Genomic DNA, 15,478 nt, shown 5'->3' with positions numbered 1-15,478 from the left:
CCGGCTGACAAACGCAAGAAGATGGCAAACTTGAACCATGCTATGCAATTGTTCCGAGTATAATTAAGTGGTAAGATGAGCAGAAAAGAGGTAGAGAATGTGAGGTAGACAAAGTGGCCTAATGCCAAGAGCCCGAAGATAACTAACTAGTCCGAGACGCGTACGTATACGAAGATAATCTATGTACATATGGCGTGATGCATGGCAGAGCCGCTTCTGTTTCCAAGCCACACACCAACCAAGAGAACAGAACGATCATATTACCGAGATGTTCAAAGGACCTGCCATCCCCATGAATGGACCTGCGGCAACCGCGCCCCTTCCCACCGACTCTGCAATCGCCCTCCGCCGCTCCTCCCAGGCCTTGAGCGCTCGAAGGAGCTGGACGATCTTCTCGCGCTTGCCCTGCCGGATGTCGTTGATGCTCACCGAGCCCATCTTCACGTCGTTGTCGAGCAGGTAGTCGAACAGCCGGAAGAGCCCGTCCAGCTTGTCGTCGTTGGGCCCGGAGGGGAAGGCCGCGTCCGGGACCGGCGGCGACGATGGTTTGCCTTTGATGTCTTCGGCTAAGCGGAGAAGCGCGAGCCCGCCGCACAACGGCCCGGCGGGATCCTTGATTCGCAGGTTTCTTGGAAGGTGGGAGTTCGCCCATTCGATCAGACCGGCGTCAACGTCCTATTGCAATAAATGGGTATCGTCCCAGCGGATGGGTAACGCGCGCGTGTACAGGGGTATCGGGGTATGGGAAGAAAGAAGGGTGAAAGGAAGGAAGAAAAAGAAAAGAAAGTTCAGATAACGCAAGGCTGTAAGTTGAGCTTGAACAAGCCTACACTTTCACCGGTGGGTTGCTGAGAAGCAGCCGTACTCAAGCGACGTAACTCCCGCGAGGGACGCGGAGGGGCTGGACTCTTGGGTGTTACCGCCTTCTTCGTCACGGGCGACTCGGGTTCGTTCGTCGATACGGTGTCGTTGGTGAAGAAGGACTCGAGCCTCGCGCGCTCGCCGTTCTGGTTCTTGTTGGGCATGCCCATGAGGAGCACCTGCGCATCGCGACTGGACAACTGGTGCGGGTTCTCTCTGCGCAGGGCCTTCTGCGTGGCATCGCGTGCGGTTGGCGAAGGCGGTCGTGGTGCGGGATTCATCGCTTGTGCCACGGTCAAGGGGATGGTGGGAATGTTGCACGAGGACATGACCGGGTCTGCGCACACGCTGTAAGAGGCTGTACTCAGAGAAGAGGAGCCAAGAAAGCCTACTGGTGAAATCCCTCGTGATGGTCGCCTTCATCAACGCCTTCATCCACTCACGCACCACGAGTTGCTCGTCCGAACTGAAGTAGTGCGGCTTGTCGTTGTCATGCACGATCCGGAACCCATACCGTCCCGGGTCCACGTTCTCATCGGCCATGACCTTGTAGCCCACGATGTTCAGATAGCCCTTAATCTTCGTCTCCTGCAAAGCCCAGACGCATCCACAGATCAGCGCAAGAACGCCGCCCGTGGGGTAATGTGACACCTACCGACTTGTTGTTGCTCCGGAGCCAATACAAGTGCGGACCCTTGAGGACAAAGTAGCGTAGCTTCCAGGCGTTGTACCGGTCGCCCTTCTTACGCATCCAACCGTTGTGATCGGGAGTGCCAATTTGTTCCAGAATGCTTTGACCGGCCTTGAGATTCGGTCCTACGGTCGCAGCCGCAGCCAGGGTTGCCCGCGTGGGGTGATCAGTAGTAGAGGAGGTCCGCTTACGCAGGAGCGCCGGGTCACGTTCCTTGGCTGGGACTGCGCGATCCTTCTTCTCCTTCTCCTTGAATTCATCCTTGGGCTTGCTCTTCTCTTTCTCTTTCTCTTTCACTATCTCCTTCTCCTTCTCCTTCTCCTTTTCCTTCTCAGGGTGCCTAGATGTACCATCGGACGTCCCTGGTCGGCTCGACGAGCGCTTATCGCGCAGCCTAGAGAAAGTACCAATGTGGTGCTTCTCGGAGCTCTCGGATTTCTCACCGACGCTGGAAGAACTGGTAGGTTGAACACGGTCAATCGTAACGATGGAGGAAGGGCACAAAGAGCACGCACTTGGACAACCTGGGAGCAGGCTTGCGGTGCTTCCCAAGGGTCCCCGTGAAGGAGGAACCAAAGAGGCTGAGGCGGTCGGGCTTCCGCTCGTCGATACTCCTCGTACCCTTACTGCGGCGCCGGACGGGCACAGTCTCGTCCACGGGAGACGCCGAAGCGGGAGGGGAGTTGAGAGGGGTACCGGCCGAGTGGTTACTCGCAGTGTCCATCAGCGAACCGGAGTCCGCAGAGCGGCCGAACAGGCGGCGCCTGCTCTTGGGATCCTTGCCTCTGACGCTCTCCGACTATGCACAGCGGGTGAGAACAGGGCAAGACTAGTATACATGTGTATACGTACCTCACTCACGACAGCCCTTTCATCCTTGATGGACTCGGACGTCCCCTCCCTGTCCTGAACAGCCGCCACCGTCTCTCCAAGCGCGCTGTCGCTAGGGGACAACACGAGCTGAGACGGACGACTCTTCTACACGAGTGTTAGACATGTCAGTGAATAATACACGACCGACTCCAGCAAACGCACCGTGCTCTTCGGTCCGGGAAGGCCGAGGCCGAGACCGGCCAACGTGCGACCACGGTTCTCGTCGTCGAGGTTGACAACGCTGCCATGGATCGAGCCAGGGTCGGAAGCCCGCCAGCCATTGCGGGACATGGGTGATGGGAGGTCGCCAGTGTGTGGCGGGCTCTCCGGACTGGTGAGCGAACCGAGACCAGCAGAGCCGAGCCCATTGACGACAGACGGAGATGGTGGCCCAAACGGCGAGTTGTTATAGCTATGTTGAGCGGAGCTGGCCATCGAGTGCGTGTGCGAGTGAGACGGGTGCGAGTGGGGAGAACCAGGGTACTGGAAGGAGTGCGTCAAGGACCGCGGGGTGAGCATGGGTCCGGGCTGCGGCTCCGCCTCTGCCTCCTCGATGGACGGCGGACGGCGTAGCTCGGTAATCGCGTTGACGATGCGAACACGCTTGCCGAACGCTGCGATCCCAATCTCGGACTTCAAGATATCGGCATTGAGCTCGAGAAGAACGTCGCCGGTGATCTCTTGTTCTGCAGCGGCAGTGAGCAAGGTACGCGTGCATGAGAGGGTTGAAACACACCGATGAACTTGTCGCAGACGCCCTGGTCGAAACCTTTCGACTTCAGCCATTCGATGACCTCCTCGACATTCCATTCTGACGGATGGGTGGTAGGTTTCTTCGCGAGATCAGGCGTATTCGTACCGCTCTGGTGTGGTGTGGATAATGTCGCCGCAGTGGTGGCGGGGGTCAGACTGTGCTGGATGCCGGCCGCGCTGCTGGCAGCGTGTGACCCTGTCGAGGAAGCCGTAGGTGACGGAAGGGAAGACGGGGAGGCGAAAGGCAGCTGCTGAGCGACCTTGATCGTACTGGGCGTCGGCGAGATGACTGGCGCCAGAGGTTGAACAGGTGTCTCTAGCACGATGGGGCTCGCAGGTATAGGCACAGAGGCAGGGGCGGGAGCGGGAGAAGGCGCAGGTTCAGAAACAGGAGCAGGTTCAGGAGCGGCGGCATGAAGAACGGAAGCGGGAGCGGGTTGAGGTGTGGCTAGGGTCTCGGCGGATGTTGGCTCTGTGATCTGCACAGGAGGATTGGTAGGAGTGGACATAGTCATAGTGTGCACAGGACTAGGCTCGGGGAATGTCAACGCAGTGGCAGTTGGCAGATCAGTTTCGTCTGGGACGAGGTACTTGTCGGAGGGAATGATGCTGTCGCCCGAGTTCTGCGACTCCTGTGACTCCTTCGCAGGACTCTCCTCCACGTCTTCATCCACCTCCGTTATCCGCGGATACTGTTGCTGGCGTCTGCGCGGGCTGGTGGGAGAGTCTTCGTCGTCAGCATCGCTCTCGTCGGAGACCTCAACGTCAATAGGGGGTATCATGGCGCGCGGCTGCTCTTCGGCCTCCCGCGCCTGACGCTGCTCGTTCTCCCGCTTCGCTCTCTGCGCAAGCTTGGCCCGCGCATCCTTGTGCCATCCCAACTCATCGTCCGCATCTGCGTCCGCGTCATGATCGTCCTCTGTCTCTGTCTCCGAACGTTCGCTGTAGTCGCCATGGGAGCTCGCGAAGCTGAATGACCGCGTGCCGTCACGGTCGTTGCGCCCGAGCTGTTCGATGGCTCGCTGGACGTCTGTCATGGTCGCCCGCATCATTACCTCGCCTTCGCTGGGTTTGCGTCGGCGCTCGCTTTCTGTCGGGCTGTGTCTTGAGTCGGCATTCCCTGTGACTGGTTCCGACTCCTCTGGGAGAGTGTGGAGGGCGCTGGAAGTGGGTTCGACGGTAGGCAGAGACTCGGCGGGAGATTGGTCTGGGAATGTGATCGTGGAAGAAGACGGGGGTGTTGGCGAGGTATAGCTTTGCGGGAACAGCCCACTGTGCCCCGCGGGATTTCGACCCTGAAAGAATAGTGAGTAAGGAGACGGACAGGTGGACCACGAGAAATTTCTAAAGGCACGAATGTCTCAATGCACTGTAGAAGGTCGCTATCCAAGGCTCCTGACGGAACGCTCGGTGTACGTAGCTACCACGGACGTTCTGCGTCCATGACAACGAGCAGCCGTAAACCCGGGTGGGCACTGGGCATGTCCTGGCACCACACCGGCGTGGAGTTGGTTTCAGGATACGCATTCCGGACGGGACATCCTGCTCTCTGACCGCACAACTCTTGCTTTTCGACGCAGGGAGAATTGACTGTGGATAAGTGTACTCACCTGCCACCATCCATCACCATACAAGTCGTCCTTCTCGATGACCTCTATCCTATCCCCAACCTTGAATTCTATCTCATCTGCGACTTGCGGGGTGAAGTCGTGTAGTGCGTAGACGTATTCCGGCATGTTTCCAGGGGTCAGAGTCCCTGCGGACTCCCTTGAAGCTGGCAAGAAGCGAAATGGACGGAAAGGAAGGTGGGAGTAGGAACAATAGAGTCGTCGAGTAAGCTAAGCCAGCGAGTGCCGGGAGGATGAGGGCTGGGGAAAAGAAGTGTAAGCCGTAATCCTGGGTGTCACGGACATGGACAATTGAAGTCGCAATTTTGGAATCCTCCGACACCTTACTGAACCGTTGTAGGTAAACATTGCTTTGTAACCCCGCTACAAGGCTATCGAAAAGGCCTGTTCACTGGCTTCTCGTAAATCCCCTTATTACAGGTCTCTTCATCTGAACGGAGATAAAGCTAAGTAATCCAGAGGCTGCAATAACCCGTGGGGGATAACCTTCAGAAGGCGGTAAGAAAGGATGCTAAGTAATCCTAAAAAAGTTTCATCAATTCTGGTAAGGCTCGGGATAAGTCGGTTTAGCTCCAGTTCAATTGATTATCAAACTTAGCCTCGGCAAAGCCGAGCCAGGGTCGAGTCCAATCTCTCTCCCTTTCTGCCATCTCCTGGAATGCAGCCTTGTCTATACGATTCTCTGCAACGTTTGGCCTCGAGCTTACTAGAGCTCGATCGATCGACGAACTAAGCAGTACTACAGTAGTACGCACCCAGACTAAAGTGTAAGTATGATCGCTGGCCCGGACGGCGAGATCCCCCTCACCCGGATCCCCTTCTGGCGTATGGGAGAGCGGAGATGCCTAGTCATGTAGATGTGCTCAAAAAGTAGTCATAACTCTATTTGTAGACATATATAGGAGAGCGAGATGCTCTGCTGATGCGTCCCACGGCACACCACGACATACAGGAGCGAGGCTTTAGAATCTCCTCCAAGACAACGCAGACGGTCATATTTCCGCGGTTTCCTATTCCTATCAGTGCGATTGCCTTGGCAATGCTAGACAGCGAGCCGTTCTCGTGGAGTCATACTGTACCAAGCTTGCACAACTACCACTTAACCTCTGAACAAGATGCTGCTCGCAACCAACTTCCTCATGGGATCATTGCAATATCAAGAAATCCAAACCAGTCCTAATACTCTTCCTCGTCTGTCTCCTCCCCGGTCCCTTCAGCCTCTTGTTTCACGTCTTCATCCTCAGATTCGTCTTCGGACTCAGGTTCGTCCGCTTCCTTCCGTTCAGCCTTCACGGGATGGCGCATATCCCTCATACGCTGCGCCTGGCGGGTTCGTCTCTCCTCTCTGCGACGATTTCGCTCAATGAGAGCCATCTCTTTCTCCCATCCTGGTGGAACGTGAGAGTCCAACGAATGCACGACATGTTCTTGGAGCAGCATCCCTGACAAGAAAGGTCAGGAGGGGCGCTGTTCGGAGGATACGACAAGCATACCCAACGCGACGAGAGCAGAGCCATCGAATATCTTGTACATGTCTTTGTCCATAGGATGTCTCTCCACTCTGCGTCTCCTCTTCTTGCGTGACGTCTTGCCGTCCTTTGTGGGGGACTCTGCCTCGTCGACATCCTCGTCCCCTTCACTAGACTCGGAAGATTCCTCGCCGGAGTCTTCTTCGTCCACGTCTACCTTCGTCGCTTCAGAGGATGCTGCGCGACTAGAGCTGGCGGTACCAGCCTCTTGGCGTTTCGCAAGACGGCGTATCTTCCGCTCCTGGCGCGCCTCACGCGTTGCATCATATAGTTGTCCCATCGCCGTGTAGTACGAACTCGCGAAATGATGCAGACATTTGAGCAAATCCTGAAACGGATATCGGATTAGTGTCCTAGTATCATACGCCTGGAGATACGTACGGAAGACGGGGTTGGAAGGGCTTCAGGGAGGTCTTCTCCGACTTGTGAGGGAACAGGCTCGTCGTTTGGGGTAAGTACGGACAAGGATTGGCTTCGAGATTCCAAGTAACTCAAGTCTTCATCGAAACGACGTCGTTTCTGCGCTCTAGGGTTGAGCAGGACATCGTCCTCGTCCCTGCCGTCCTCTTGCGCGCGTCCCTTGCCCTTATCCTTTGACGGGGACGGGGAAGACCTAACATCTTCCGTACCTTCTTCGTCTACCTCCGGCTCGGTAGCATCCTCGCTCCCGTCCGGCTGGGATGCGCTGCGACGCTTCTTGACCTTCCCAAGCCCCCCTGCATCCTGCGCTATCCAGTTTCCACGGGCGTCGCGAAGAGCGTACTTGGCGCGGCGCGAGGAAAGGTTGGTGTCAGAATTGAGCACGCGGCTGTTGTCGCGATGCAGTCGCAGCGCTGCGAGGTCATGTACCGTGCTGCGTCGTCGAGGGTTCATGGTGGCAGAAGGAAGAGGGGGCTGTACTTTTCGCCTGCGTAATGGCAGTAAGTATGTACTTACGTCTACTAGTACATACTATTCATCTAGTAGTGAGCTCTACTCAACCGGTCCCGTCGGAAGGTTCCGCGCCCAACGCACGGTGACCACCGAGCTCATGGGTACTCAGGTGCCTGTACCGTATCCTTCCAACTACATACTGAATTTAAGTGCATAGAAACGCAGCTTTATAAGGGGCGGCAGGCACGGAACGAGTAGGTAACAACCGACATGCGTCTACAGCAAGGCACCCGACCATAATAGAACGGTGATACTTAGCAGGGAATGACGGACACGAGCTTTCTGGGCGTCACAGGTAGGTCACCCATAGCACGTATCTCTCACTCACCAAAAGGTGAGCAGTCGTTACATACACAAGCAGTCTTGGGTTGGCCACTTTCGCCACGACACGCGTTTCGGGTGGTGCGATACTCAGGGGCGAAGGAGATGATGCTCTAACGGGGGGTAGATATTAAGGGAGGTAATGTACGGACCGTAGACCAAGAGCAACACTACTGCGACCGAGCGGGCAAAGTACCGTCTTCCCAACGCTTCAAGATGTTGTGCTGGAACACACCCATGTCCTCGTCGGCAAAAATACGCAGTCTCTCCAGCCTGCGCTCGCGCAGTTTGTTTTTCGGGAGCATGCCAGAGACCGCTTGACGAATGATCTACCGCAGGGTCGGCGCCGAGGGAAACATAGGGGACGGGAGAGCACGCACCTCATCGGGTTTCCTCCGCATCATGTCCTTGTACTTGATCTCCTTCAGCCCTCCGGGGAACATCGTATGGTGCCTGTACACCAGCTGCTGAGCCTTCTTGCCCGTGACCTTGATGTTCCGCGCATTTGTTACTACGACGTAGTCACCGCAGTCCGCTACAAAACCTGCTGAGCAGTGCATGGCGGTAGTAGACATTCAAGGACTCACTTCCGGGGTCGTATATCGGCTTGTGCTTCCCCATAAGAACGATAGCGATCCGCTCAGCAAGCTTTCCGAGGACACGTTCTGAGGCGTCAACATGGTGCCATACGCGGGCGTAGGCCAGCGCAGTCTACGCATGGGCAGCAGTTAGATCTCCTGAAGGACACAGAGCATATTTAGACGTACGTTTCCAATCGCCTGCGACATGGCTGCAACGGAGAACAAGACAGCAGGCGAAGGTCGGTGGCAAAAGAGCGACTAGCGCGCGTCGGTGGCGAGCGCGTGCAGGTCGTCGAACAAGGCGCGCAGGTCGTTGTTTCGCGCGACGACCACCATGTCCGCCGAATCCTCCAAACGCTCCAACCTCATCGATGTGTACGCTTACAACGCTTTCCTTGCTGTTTTGAACGTCATCTGATACCCTCCAACATAGGACATACCAGTCTCTCCACCACCAGCTCTCCGGACACTTCGAGGGGACCACGCTTGAGCAGCTCGCGGAAATCATCAAGCCTCGCGTCAGCCAGCTCAAGAATATCTCAGAACCATACGGACAGCCGTCGGACGCGTCGAAGAAGAAAGTCGAGTCTGGCTCCGTGACCCTCCCAGACGGGGTTATCCTGCGCGTGGAGGACGCACACAAGGAGTTCGTGTACGCCATCAGCACCCGGTTCAACATCGACCAGGTCCACGCGCTCGTCCTCTTCCGCGCGTTTTTCTACAATGAGGGCTTCCCCGCGGCGGTGGCGTCCTCGGAGGGCGCCTCGATGGTGAAGGAGCTGGTGGACGCGATCACCCCGTTCTACTACTCGGAGCGGTTGCACATCCTGCGTACGCTCATACCACTATTCCGCGCTGTGCAAAGTGCTTCTGATCCCCTGCACGAGATTGCGGACGAGGTCATTCCCAGAATCATCTCGGATGGCGCAGCGTTCGCGCAAACCCTTCTTGCGGAGTACTCGAAGAAGACGTATGCGGACGTACCGGAGAGCACGAGGGAGGATCCCAGGCAAGGGGCGATGTGGGCGAAGCAGAACGCGAAGGAGCAGCTGGTCATGCTCGAGGTGCTGTTCTGGACAATGTGGGGGCACGCATCGTGCAGTGGCCCTCTGGTGGCGCAGATCTACGAGACCGCGTACCAGACACACTTGGGGTCGCAGCAGCAAAACTCGACATACCTTCTTGACGAGGAGAGCGTCCAAATCCTGCAGGACTGTGCGGCGATGTGGATTCTCATTACAGTGGAGGTGCTCGAGCTCGAGCGTTCGAGCGAAGCTGACGCCCTCGAGATCTCGGCGAACCCTGCGGAGAAGGATATATATTGGAGTTCCCCGGAACATTTGAAGAAGATCCATCAAACTGTCATCTCCCAGGGGAACAGCAACTTCGCATGCACATACATCGCGTGGACTTGCATCCTCTCGCGCCTGTCGAAGGTGGCTATGGGCATGAAGGAGTTGCCTAGCACGTATAAGGCCTTCTTTGACAGTCTCGTCCCGGAAGGCGCAGACGGGTATTCCAAGGACGCGCAACAAGCAATCACACTTATGACGAACATTGGGCTGAGCAGCGATGCGGGTTTGTTCCGCCTGTTGCTGACCCTTCTGACGATGTCACCTCTGTTCGTCACATCGGCAGCATGGCGGACGGGTTCCACCGTCACGGATCCAAACGCAGTGGCGTATCGTTCAGTACTGAAAGGTAATAGAGGAATCAACATCGCAATAGCCCATTTATGTCTAACCAATGTCCACAGGATTAATCATCTCTATAGTCGACCTTGTCCCCGTCGAGATGATACCTGACTTTGATGGTTTCCTCGAGGTTTGGGTTGCCCTCTTCGGTCGTAGCGAGCCTCAATCCATCGCAGGTATCACCCGCCAGTTCTGGGAAGTTGACTGGCACTGCGGTACATCTCGTCGTGCAATCGTCGATGTCGCGCGTTCAAGGTTCCCGGTTCAAATCAGGCCGCTGCTTCGTCTGTTGCGTTCGCTCACTGCCACTGGCTACCTTGACACGGATCCCCTCTCCACCGTCGACTACGTGCTGCCTACCGAGCAGCTCATGGAGGACCGCGAGCTCTGCGCGCGCGCCGTCTTTGCGTTTTTCAACGAGCTCACCACCTTCACCCAGGTGATCCACACCAGCTCGTGTAGCGGGGCACATGCGCTCTACGAAAAGCTCCCAGACCGATACGGATCGTCTTCAGCCAGCCCCGGTCCCTCTTACATGAACCTACGCCCCATCAGACTTCCAGGTGGGACTACTCTGCCTGCGAAGTCTGTCGGCCAGTTGCTCAGTACGGATGGCGGAGAGCTCATCGTCGTAGCCTGGCAGCACAGGCATTCCGGATGGAAGTTGCTCCTCGAGCTTCTCACGGACTACGTTAACCGTCGCCGGATGCATGCCAGTGGAGGTGCATATAGAGATGTCTCGTTCGGAAACCGTAACGCCCACCATCCGCTCACGCTGAAATTGGAGGACGTTGGAGTGGAGATGGACAGCACTGGCGATGAGAGCATCGTCATCGACGCTCTCGACCTCATCCGGAGTGTCGTCCAGGACGCTCCTGACCTTGCGCAGCAGCTCCTGATGTCGATGGAGAGTGGAGACCCTGTTGTCTCACATACCATGACAGAGGCACAACCCCCGGACCTAGTTCAGCTCACGACCATGATCCTTGAAGAGGCGTTGTCCCGCTCTTCCAGTCAACACCATGCCGCCCCACGCACAGAGCTCATCACCTCCGCAATGAGTGTACTCACCGCACTCCTCGCCGTACCGAGCTACTCGAACCGCGTCTGGTTGTACATCCGCTCGACTGCGTCGCTTTTCGGCTCTGAGCGCGCTTCCGGGGTCGCCTCACAAGTCCTCGCTACTGAACGTCTCACCGGCCATTACACGATGACGCTAGCGCTCCTGCACCTCGTGGATGCGTTGTTCGACGAGGCATCCTCGACCGTGCTCCTTGTTACCCAACAGAATGCCAAGCTGCAACAGGTCAAGGAGGAGGTGCTCATGCGCGCAGCGAGGTTCGTGCACTCGGAGATCTGGGTGGAACACACGGGATGGAAGTACGCGCAGCTCGGAGACCGGTTCGAGATTGGGCGCCGCGTCGCTTCCTTCTACACGCAAGTTTTCAAACACGCCTCCCCCGCACTCAAAGACGCACCCTTCGGCAAGCTTAGTAACGCGATCGCCGACGCCTTGCTGTTCAAGGCGACGACATCGACCGTGAACCCGCTCGTGACCTCCTTGGTGGCCGGTGGCTCGGTCTTCGTCTCACTGTCCACATCTCGTCGTTACGGAGACGCGCGGCGGCTCGTCTACCTGCTGGAAGCCCAGCTGTCCCTTGCTCGAATCTTGCTTACCTACAAGCAACAGTCGCCTGGGTCGTCGAAGGTGTGCCTCCTGGAGCAGGCCCTCTGTAGCCGGATGGGCGGAGGATCATCCTTCGAAGGCAGTCAGTCGAAGGTCAATCCCGTTGATGCCCTGGCTGCATATGTGAAGGAGCGAGGGATGGGTACCATCATCCCAGTCGCTGCCATGCAGGTGCTCTTCGCGCTCTGTTCTTCCCTTTCCGCTGCTGAGGGCTCCGCAACCACGATCATTGGCCATCTCTCTGATCCCGAAGCTACCGTGTCCACCATGGTCCGTATCGTCCAGCACCCCTACGATGATGCTCTCCTGCGCAGTGCGGTCTGGAATTTCATCACGCTTGCTGTGGACAAGGAGCCAGCACTTGCTCGGCTCTTCGTCACGGGCCAGTTCCGCATGCCCAGCGTCAAGGGCAAGGAGAAGGCCGAGGACTCCGGCGGCGGAGCCAAGTCTGTCAGTGCGCTCAACGTCGCTTGCGACATGCTGGAGGAGTGGAAAGAGTTGTGGGAGAGCAACCCCAAGCTACTCGCGTCACTCCTACGCTTCTTGGACGTCGTCTGGCAGCACGGGCACGAGCACACGCTGGTACTAGATCCCATCCGCAAGAACTCGAAGTTCTTCGAGTACATCGGTGGCATCATAGCAGAGGAGCTTGGACCTACGCCCGACTGCGCGACGGAGAGTTACGTCGTCGTTGACGGTGTTGCCCACTCCGACCATCACGAAGCCGTCTCCAGCTACTCCTATCGCAGTGCGGTTAAGTCTCACGCCGCGCACATCGTTGCAGCGGACATCCGAATGCACCTACAGGCTCACGGGTCCAAGGCGGGTGAGACGAGCAAGGAAAAGCCTCCGAGCTACACGGCGATCGCGGCCACGTTGAGGTCCGAGGATCAGATGATGGAGCTCATCCCCGAGGCAGCTGCCAGCGCATACCACCCCGAGCTCCACGACGACTTCGCGGAGCTGCTGCAGAGGCATTATCCCACCCTCTCCCTGGATCATCTGCAGGCGCAGGAGCCTATCGTCGAGCGCGAGTATGGCGATGACTTCGCGTACTCCTTGGCTCTGGCGCGGTTCCGTCTTCAGCCCTACATCTCGGACGACGAGGTGCAGGTCGAAGAGGCAGCTCGCAGCTTGTGCACCATCAATTTGAACCTCTCTCTTGCGCACGTTCAGACTACGCTGGCGGAGTCGTGGCAGTATCTCCTCTTACAGGTGGTGCCCTACCTCCGGGGAGATGCGGCAGTGCGTCCCTACCTTCTGTCTCTAGCCGACTCGCTCTCGAGGGACCTCGCCGCAGAGAGGCGGTCCGGAGACATGATGTCCGCTATCCATACGGCACGGCTGTCCCTCCTGCTATCCCTGCTCGAGGTTGCCTGGTTCTCGACCTCGGACAAGAAGGAAGAGGTTGAGCGCTTCTTGGCCCTCGTGAAGAATGTCCGAGGCATCATCTTGAACCCCTCTCAGGCTCCGGCCAAGTCCATCCTCGGGCAACTACCTGTACCATTCCACCGTCCCCTCTTACAGGTGCTGTACTTTTGTGCTCGGCACAGTAGAAGCCTTGCCCGACGACCAAAAGTACTGCATGCGGAGCAACGTCTTGCGATAGCGGCATTGCTAGAGGCAACCCTCGTCTTCGTTATTGACGGTCTACGCATCACCTTCGACAGAGCGCGCGTCCAACTCGACTTGGACGTCGACCAGGATATGGAGCTGCTCGTCGCCGTCTTCGAGCAGTGCACACGTCTAGACCTCAACCCATCTCCGACGCTCTGGTTGACACGCTGTCAGGAGACTGATGTTGTCCGGGCCAGTCTCCAACTCTTCAGTCGTATGGACATCGTGGGTCTCTCCGACCTTGCACTCTTGCGGACTCGGAAACAACCTCTCTATACGCCCCACGTGCTCACGTTCCACATGGCCATGGCCAGCATCACACCTTCCACGGAGAGGCTAGCAAGCGAGGGTCTCCTCGTGGCGTACATCGAGAACGCTATAAGCACCGCGATACGGCAAGGCAACGTCGACGTGACCATCCCCGAGCTACCAGGAGAACAAAGCCCCGCTCACCGGGCATACTGCTCGATGCTGGCCATAGTCGCAGGCGTCACAACGGCGATAGGGAAGCATGGCCAGTTCTTCGAGTCCGAGGTGTGCGGCTTGCTGCAGTTCTACAGCGAGCAGATCCATCGCGCTCTGTCCTGGACGATCGACGACCCCCTCACTCTTCTCCTCCTTGAAGAGATCGAGCAGGTGGCAACACTCTATGCCGCCGTTGCGCAGGGGTCTGCTCCGAGTTCGAACGAGGCCGTCAAGCGGGTTATGCACTCCTTCACCGCCGACGCGCTCCTACTGCTCCAGCAGCTGAACTATGCGCTCACTCACCCTAATCACCTCGCGAGCGTGTTCGAGCCTATCACTGCGGACGAGCGGACAAGGTTCGAGGCAGACAGGGCTTCCTCGTCGGTCAAATCTCCGTCGGAGGCGGTCAACCCCATGCGACGGCCGTTCCTCGCACGCCTTGTTCACCGCCTGTACCGACTGTCCGGCACGCTCTTGTCCGCCTTGATCGACATCAGCGGCGCAGAGACCGTCCTGCTCGGAGAACCTGAAGACTGGCAGGTGTCGCAGGCGCTGATTGTGCCGGTGAGTGCGCATTTGCCCCTCTTGTCCCGTTCGATGCTCACGCGCTCTGTCAGCATTCAAAAGTCGTGCTTGGGGAGCCGGCGTCGCTGGGCACGTTGCTCGAGCTCGGGAACTGCTCGCTTGACATCCTCCGGCTCCTTGTCGACCGCCCGCCGACACAAGCACTGACACCCGCGACGGCTACTGAGAAGGCGCTGGACGTGCGCGACACGGTGGCGGTGACGCGGAGGAACCTCGAAGCCGCGCTGCTGTACGCCGTCACGCAGCTGGCGATGTGGCTCTCGAAGCCTGAGTTCGACGCGCCGCAGAGCGAGGCTGATGGCGATGACATGATGGTGGAGGGACAGCCGACGGACGCGGCTTCACTAAAAGAGCGGAGGGCGCTGAAGGCGTCGATGACGATGGCGGAGAGGCTGAGGAGGGGGATGAAGGGCGAGATGGCGGCGGACCTGCAAGCACTGCTGAACAAGACGAGGCCCGTGATCGCGAGGAGCGCGGTGGTGCTGGGCGAGAAGGATGTGGATCTGACACAGGTGTTGTCGTTCTTCGTGCAGGAGCGGATATCTGTTCCGGCATAGGACGCTTTATGTAGTCTGTATATGACGCTCTCGTGCATAGCTGTTTTGTTAACATGTAATGAATGATTTTGACCCAACCTCTCGAGCAGACCAAGCACGTTGCCCGGAAGCCATCTGGATGTGACGCGATGGGACCAGCTGGTGGCCGTATGGAAGTGCTGTATTTGTTGGGGCCATCCCTCTCACCATATGCGCCATCGCCGAAAACGAGATGGCACTTATCGGCCCTCGGACTCGTGGTGAGCCGCCGGACGGCTCTAGTCGAGTGTGACTTACTCCCTCATCTTTGAGATCCACTGAAGGATCACAGTCCCAGTCTGATGATGAGCATACTGTTAATTGGAAAGGATGCCCCGAGAACTGAGATCATGGACCGCGGGGCCTCACGCCGGAATGGGCCAAGCACGCGAATCCTTTGGCAGACCATTCTCATGTTTGACGCTGCGGCAGCACACCTATATCCTGTTCCTTACAATGTTTCGCCACACGCATCCAGGTGATGGATTGAAGTACTGTACATCAATCTAGGCAGGGGCCTCCAGAATCTAAGTTCCTTGTGGAGAAACAGAAGGATGGTTGACTCTGAAGCGAGTTGAAGGAAAGCGTGCTCGGACCGGGCGAGCGCCGCCGCGGACCCGAATAGATAGATGAGAGCCTCATCTGCAAGCTATTGCATGCTATGACGTGCGCGAGTTGCGGAAGC

At 57.6% G+C, this 15,478-nt stretch overlaps 4 protein-coding genes across 4 annotated transcripts; 1 reads left to right on the top strand and 3 right to left on the bottom strand.

Annotated features, from left to right (window-relative positions):
- Window positions 1-23: 23 nt before the first annotated feature.
- L226DRAFT_529790 (uncharacterized protein) lies at window positions 24-5,070 on the bottom strand. The gene is made up of 9 exons (XM_067679690.1): window positions 4,789-5,070; window positions 3,162-4,473; window positions 2,588-3,111; window positions 2,405-2,530; window positions 2,068-2,351; window positions 1,517-2,009; window positions 1,254-1,449; window positions 831-1,198; window positions 24-675 (listed from the first exon to the last, which is right to left on the bottom strand). The coding sequence occupies exons 1-9, from the start codon at window positions 4,912-4,914 to the stop codon at window positions 256-258; spliced, it is 3,849 nt and encodes a 1,282-aa protein (XP_067541958.1). The 5' UTR covers window positions 4,915-5,070; the 3' UTR covers window positions 24-255.
- A 664-nt stretch (window positions 5,071-5,734) lies between these two features.
- On the bottom strand, window positions 5,735-7,246 carry L226DRAFT_477930 (uncharacterized protein). The gene is made up of 3 exons (XM_067676773.1): window positions 6,717-7,246; window positions 6,300-6,663; window positions 5,735-6,248 (listed from the first exon to the last, which is right to left on the bottom strand). Exons 1-3 carry the CDS (start codon window positions 7,206-7,208, stop codon window positions 5,983-5,985), a joined length of 1,122 nt encoding a protein of 373 aa, XP_067541957.1. The 5' UTR covers window positions 7,209-7,246; the 3' UTR covers window positions 5,735-5,982.
- A 111-nt stretch (window positions 7,247-7,357) lies between these two features.
- Window positions 7,358-8,377, bottom strand: L226DRAFT_499653 (mitochondrial 54S ribosomal protein uL13m; the record flags this gene model as incomplete). The annotated part of the gene is made up of 4 exons (XM_067677733.1): window positions 7,358-7,918; window positions 7,970-8,124; window positions 8,177-8,300; window positions 8,357-8,377. 4 exons carry the CDS (start codon window positions 8,375-8,377, stop codon window positions 7,760-7,762), a joined length of 459 nt encoding a protein of 152 aa, XP_067541956.1. The 3' UTR covers window positions 7,358-7,759.
- A 112-nt stretch (window positions 8,378-8,489) lies between these two features.
- L226DRAFT_608624 (uncharacterized protein) lies at window positions 8,490-14,857 on the top strand. The gene is made up of 4 exons (XM_067685949.1): window positions 8,490-8,545; window positions 8,604-9,871; window positions 9,927-14,197; window positions 14,251-14,857. Exons 1-4 carry the CDS (start codon window positions 8,505-8,507, stop codon window positions 14,773-14,775), a joined length of 6,105 nt encoding a protein of 2,034 aa, XP_067541955.1. The 5' UTR covers window positions 8,490-8,504; the 3' UTR covers window positions 14,776-14,857.
- The last annotated feature ends 621 nt before the right edge of the window (window positions 14,858-15,478 follow it).

Source organism: Lentinus tigrinus (genome assembly GCF_003813185.1).
Source record: "Lentinus tigrinus ALCF2SS1-7 unplaced genomic scaffold L226scaffold_2, whole genome shotgun sequence".
Lineage (NCBI taxonomy): Eukaryota > Fungi > Basidiomycota > Agaricomycetes > Polyporales > Polyporaceae > Lentinus > Lentinus tigrinus.
The sequence above is the reverse complement of the archived record's forward strand: the minus strand, read 5'-3'. Positions and strand labels throughout refer to the sequence as shown.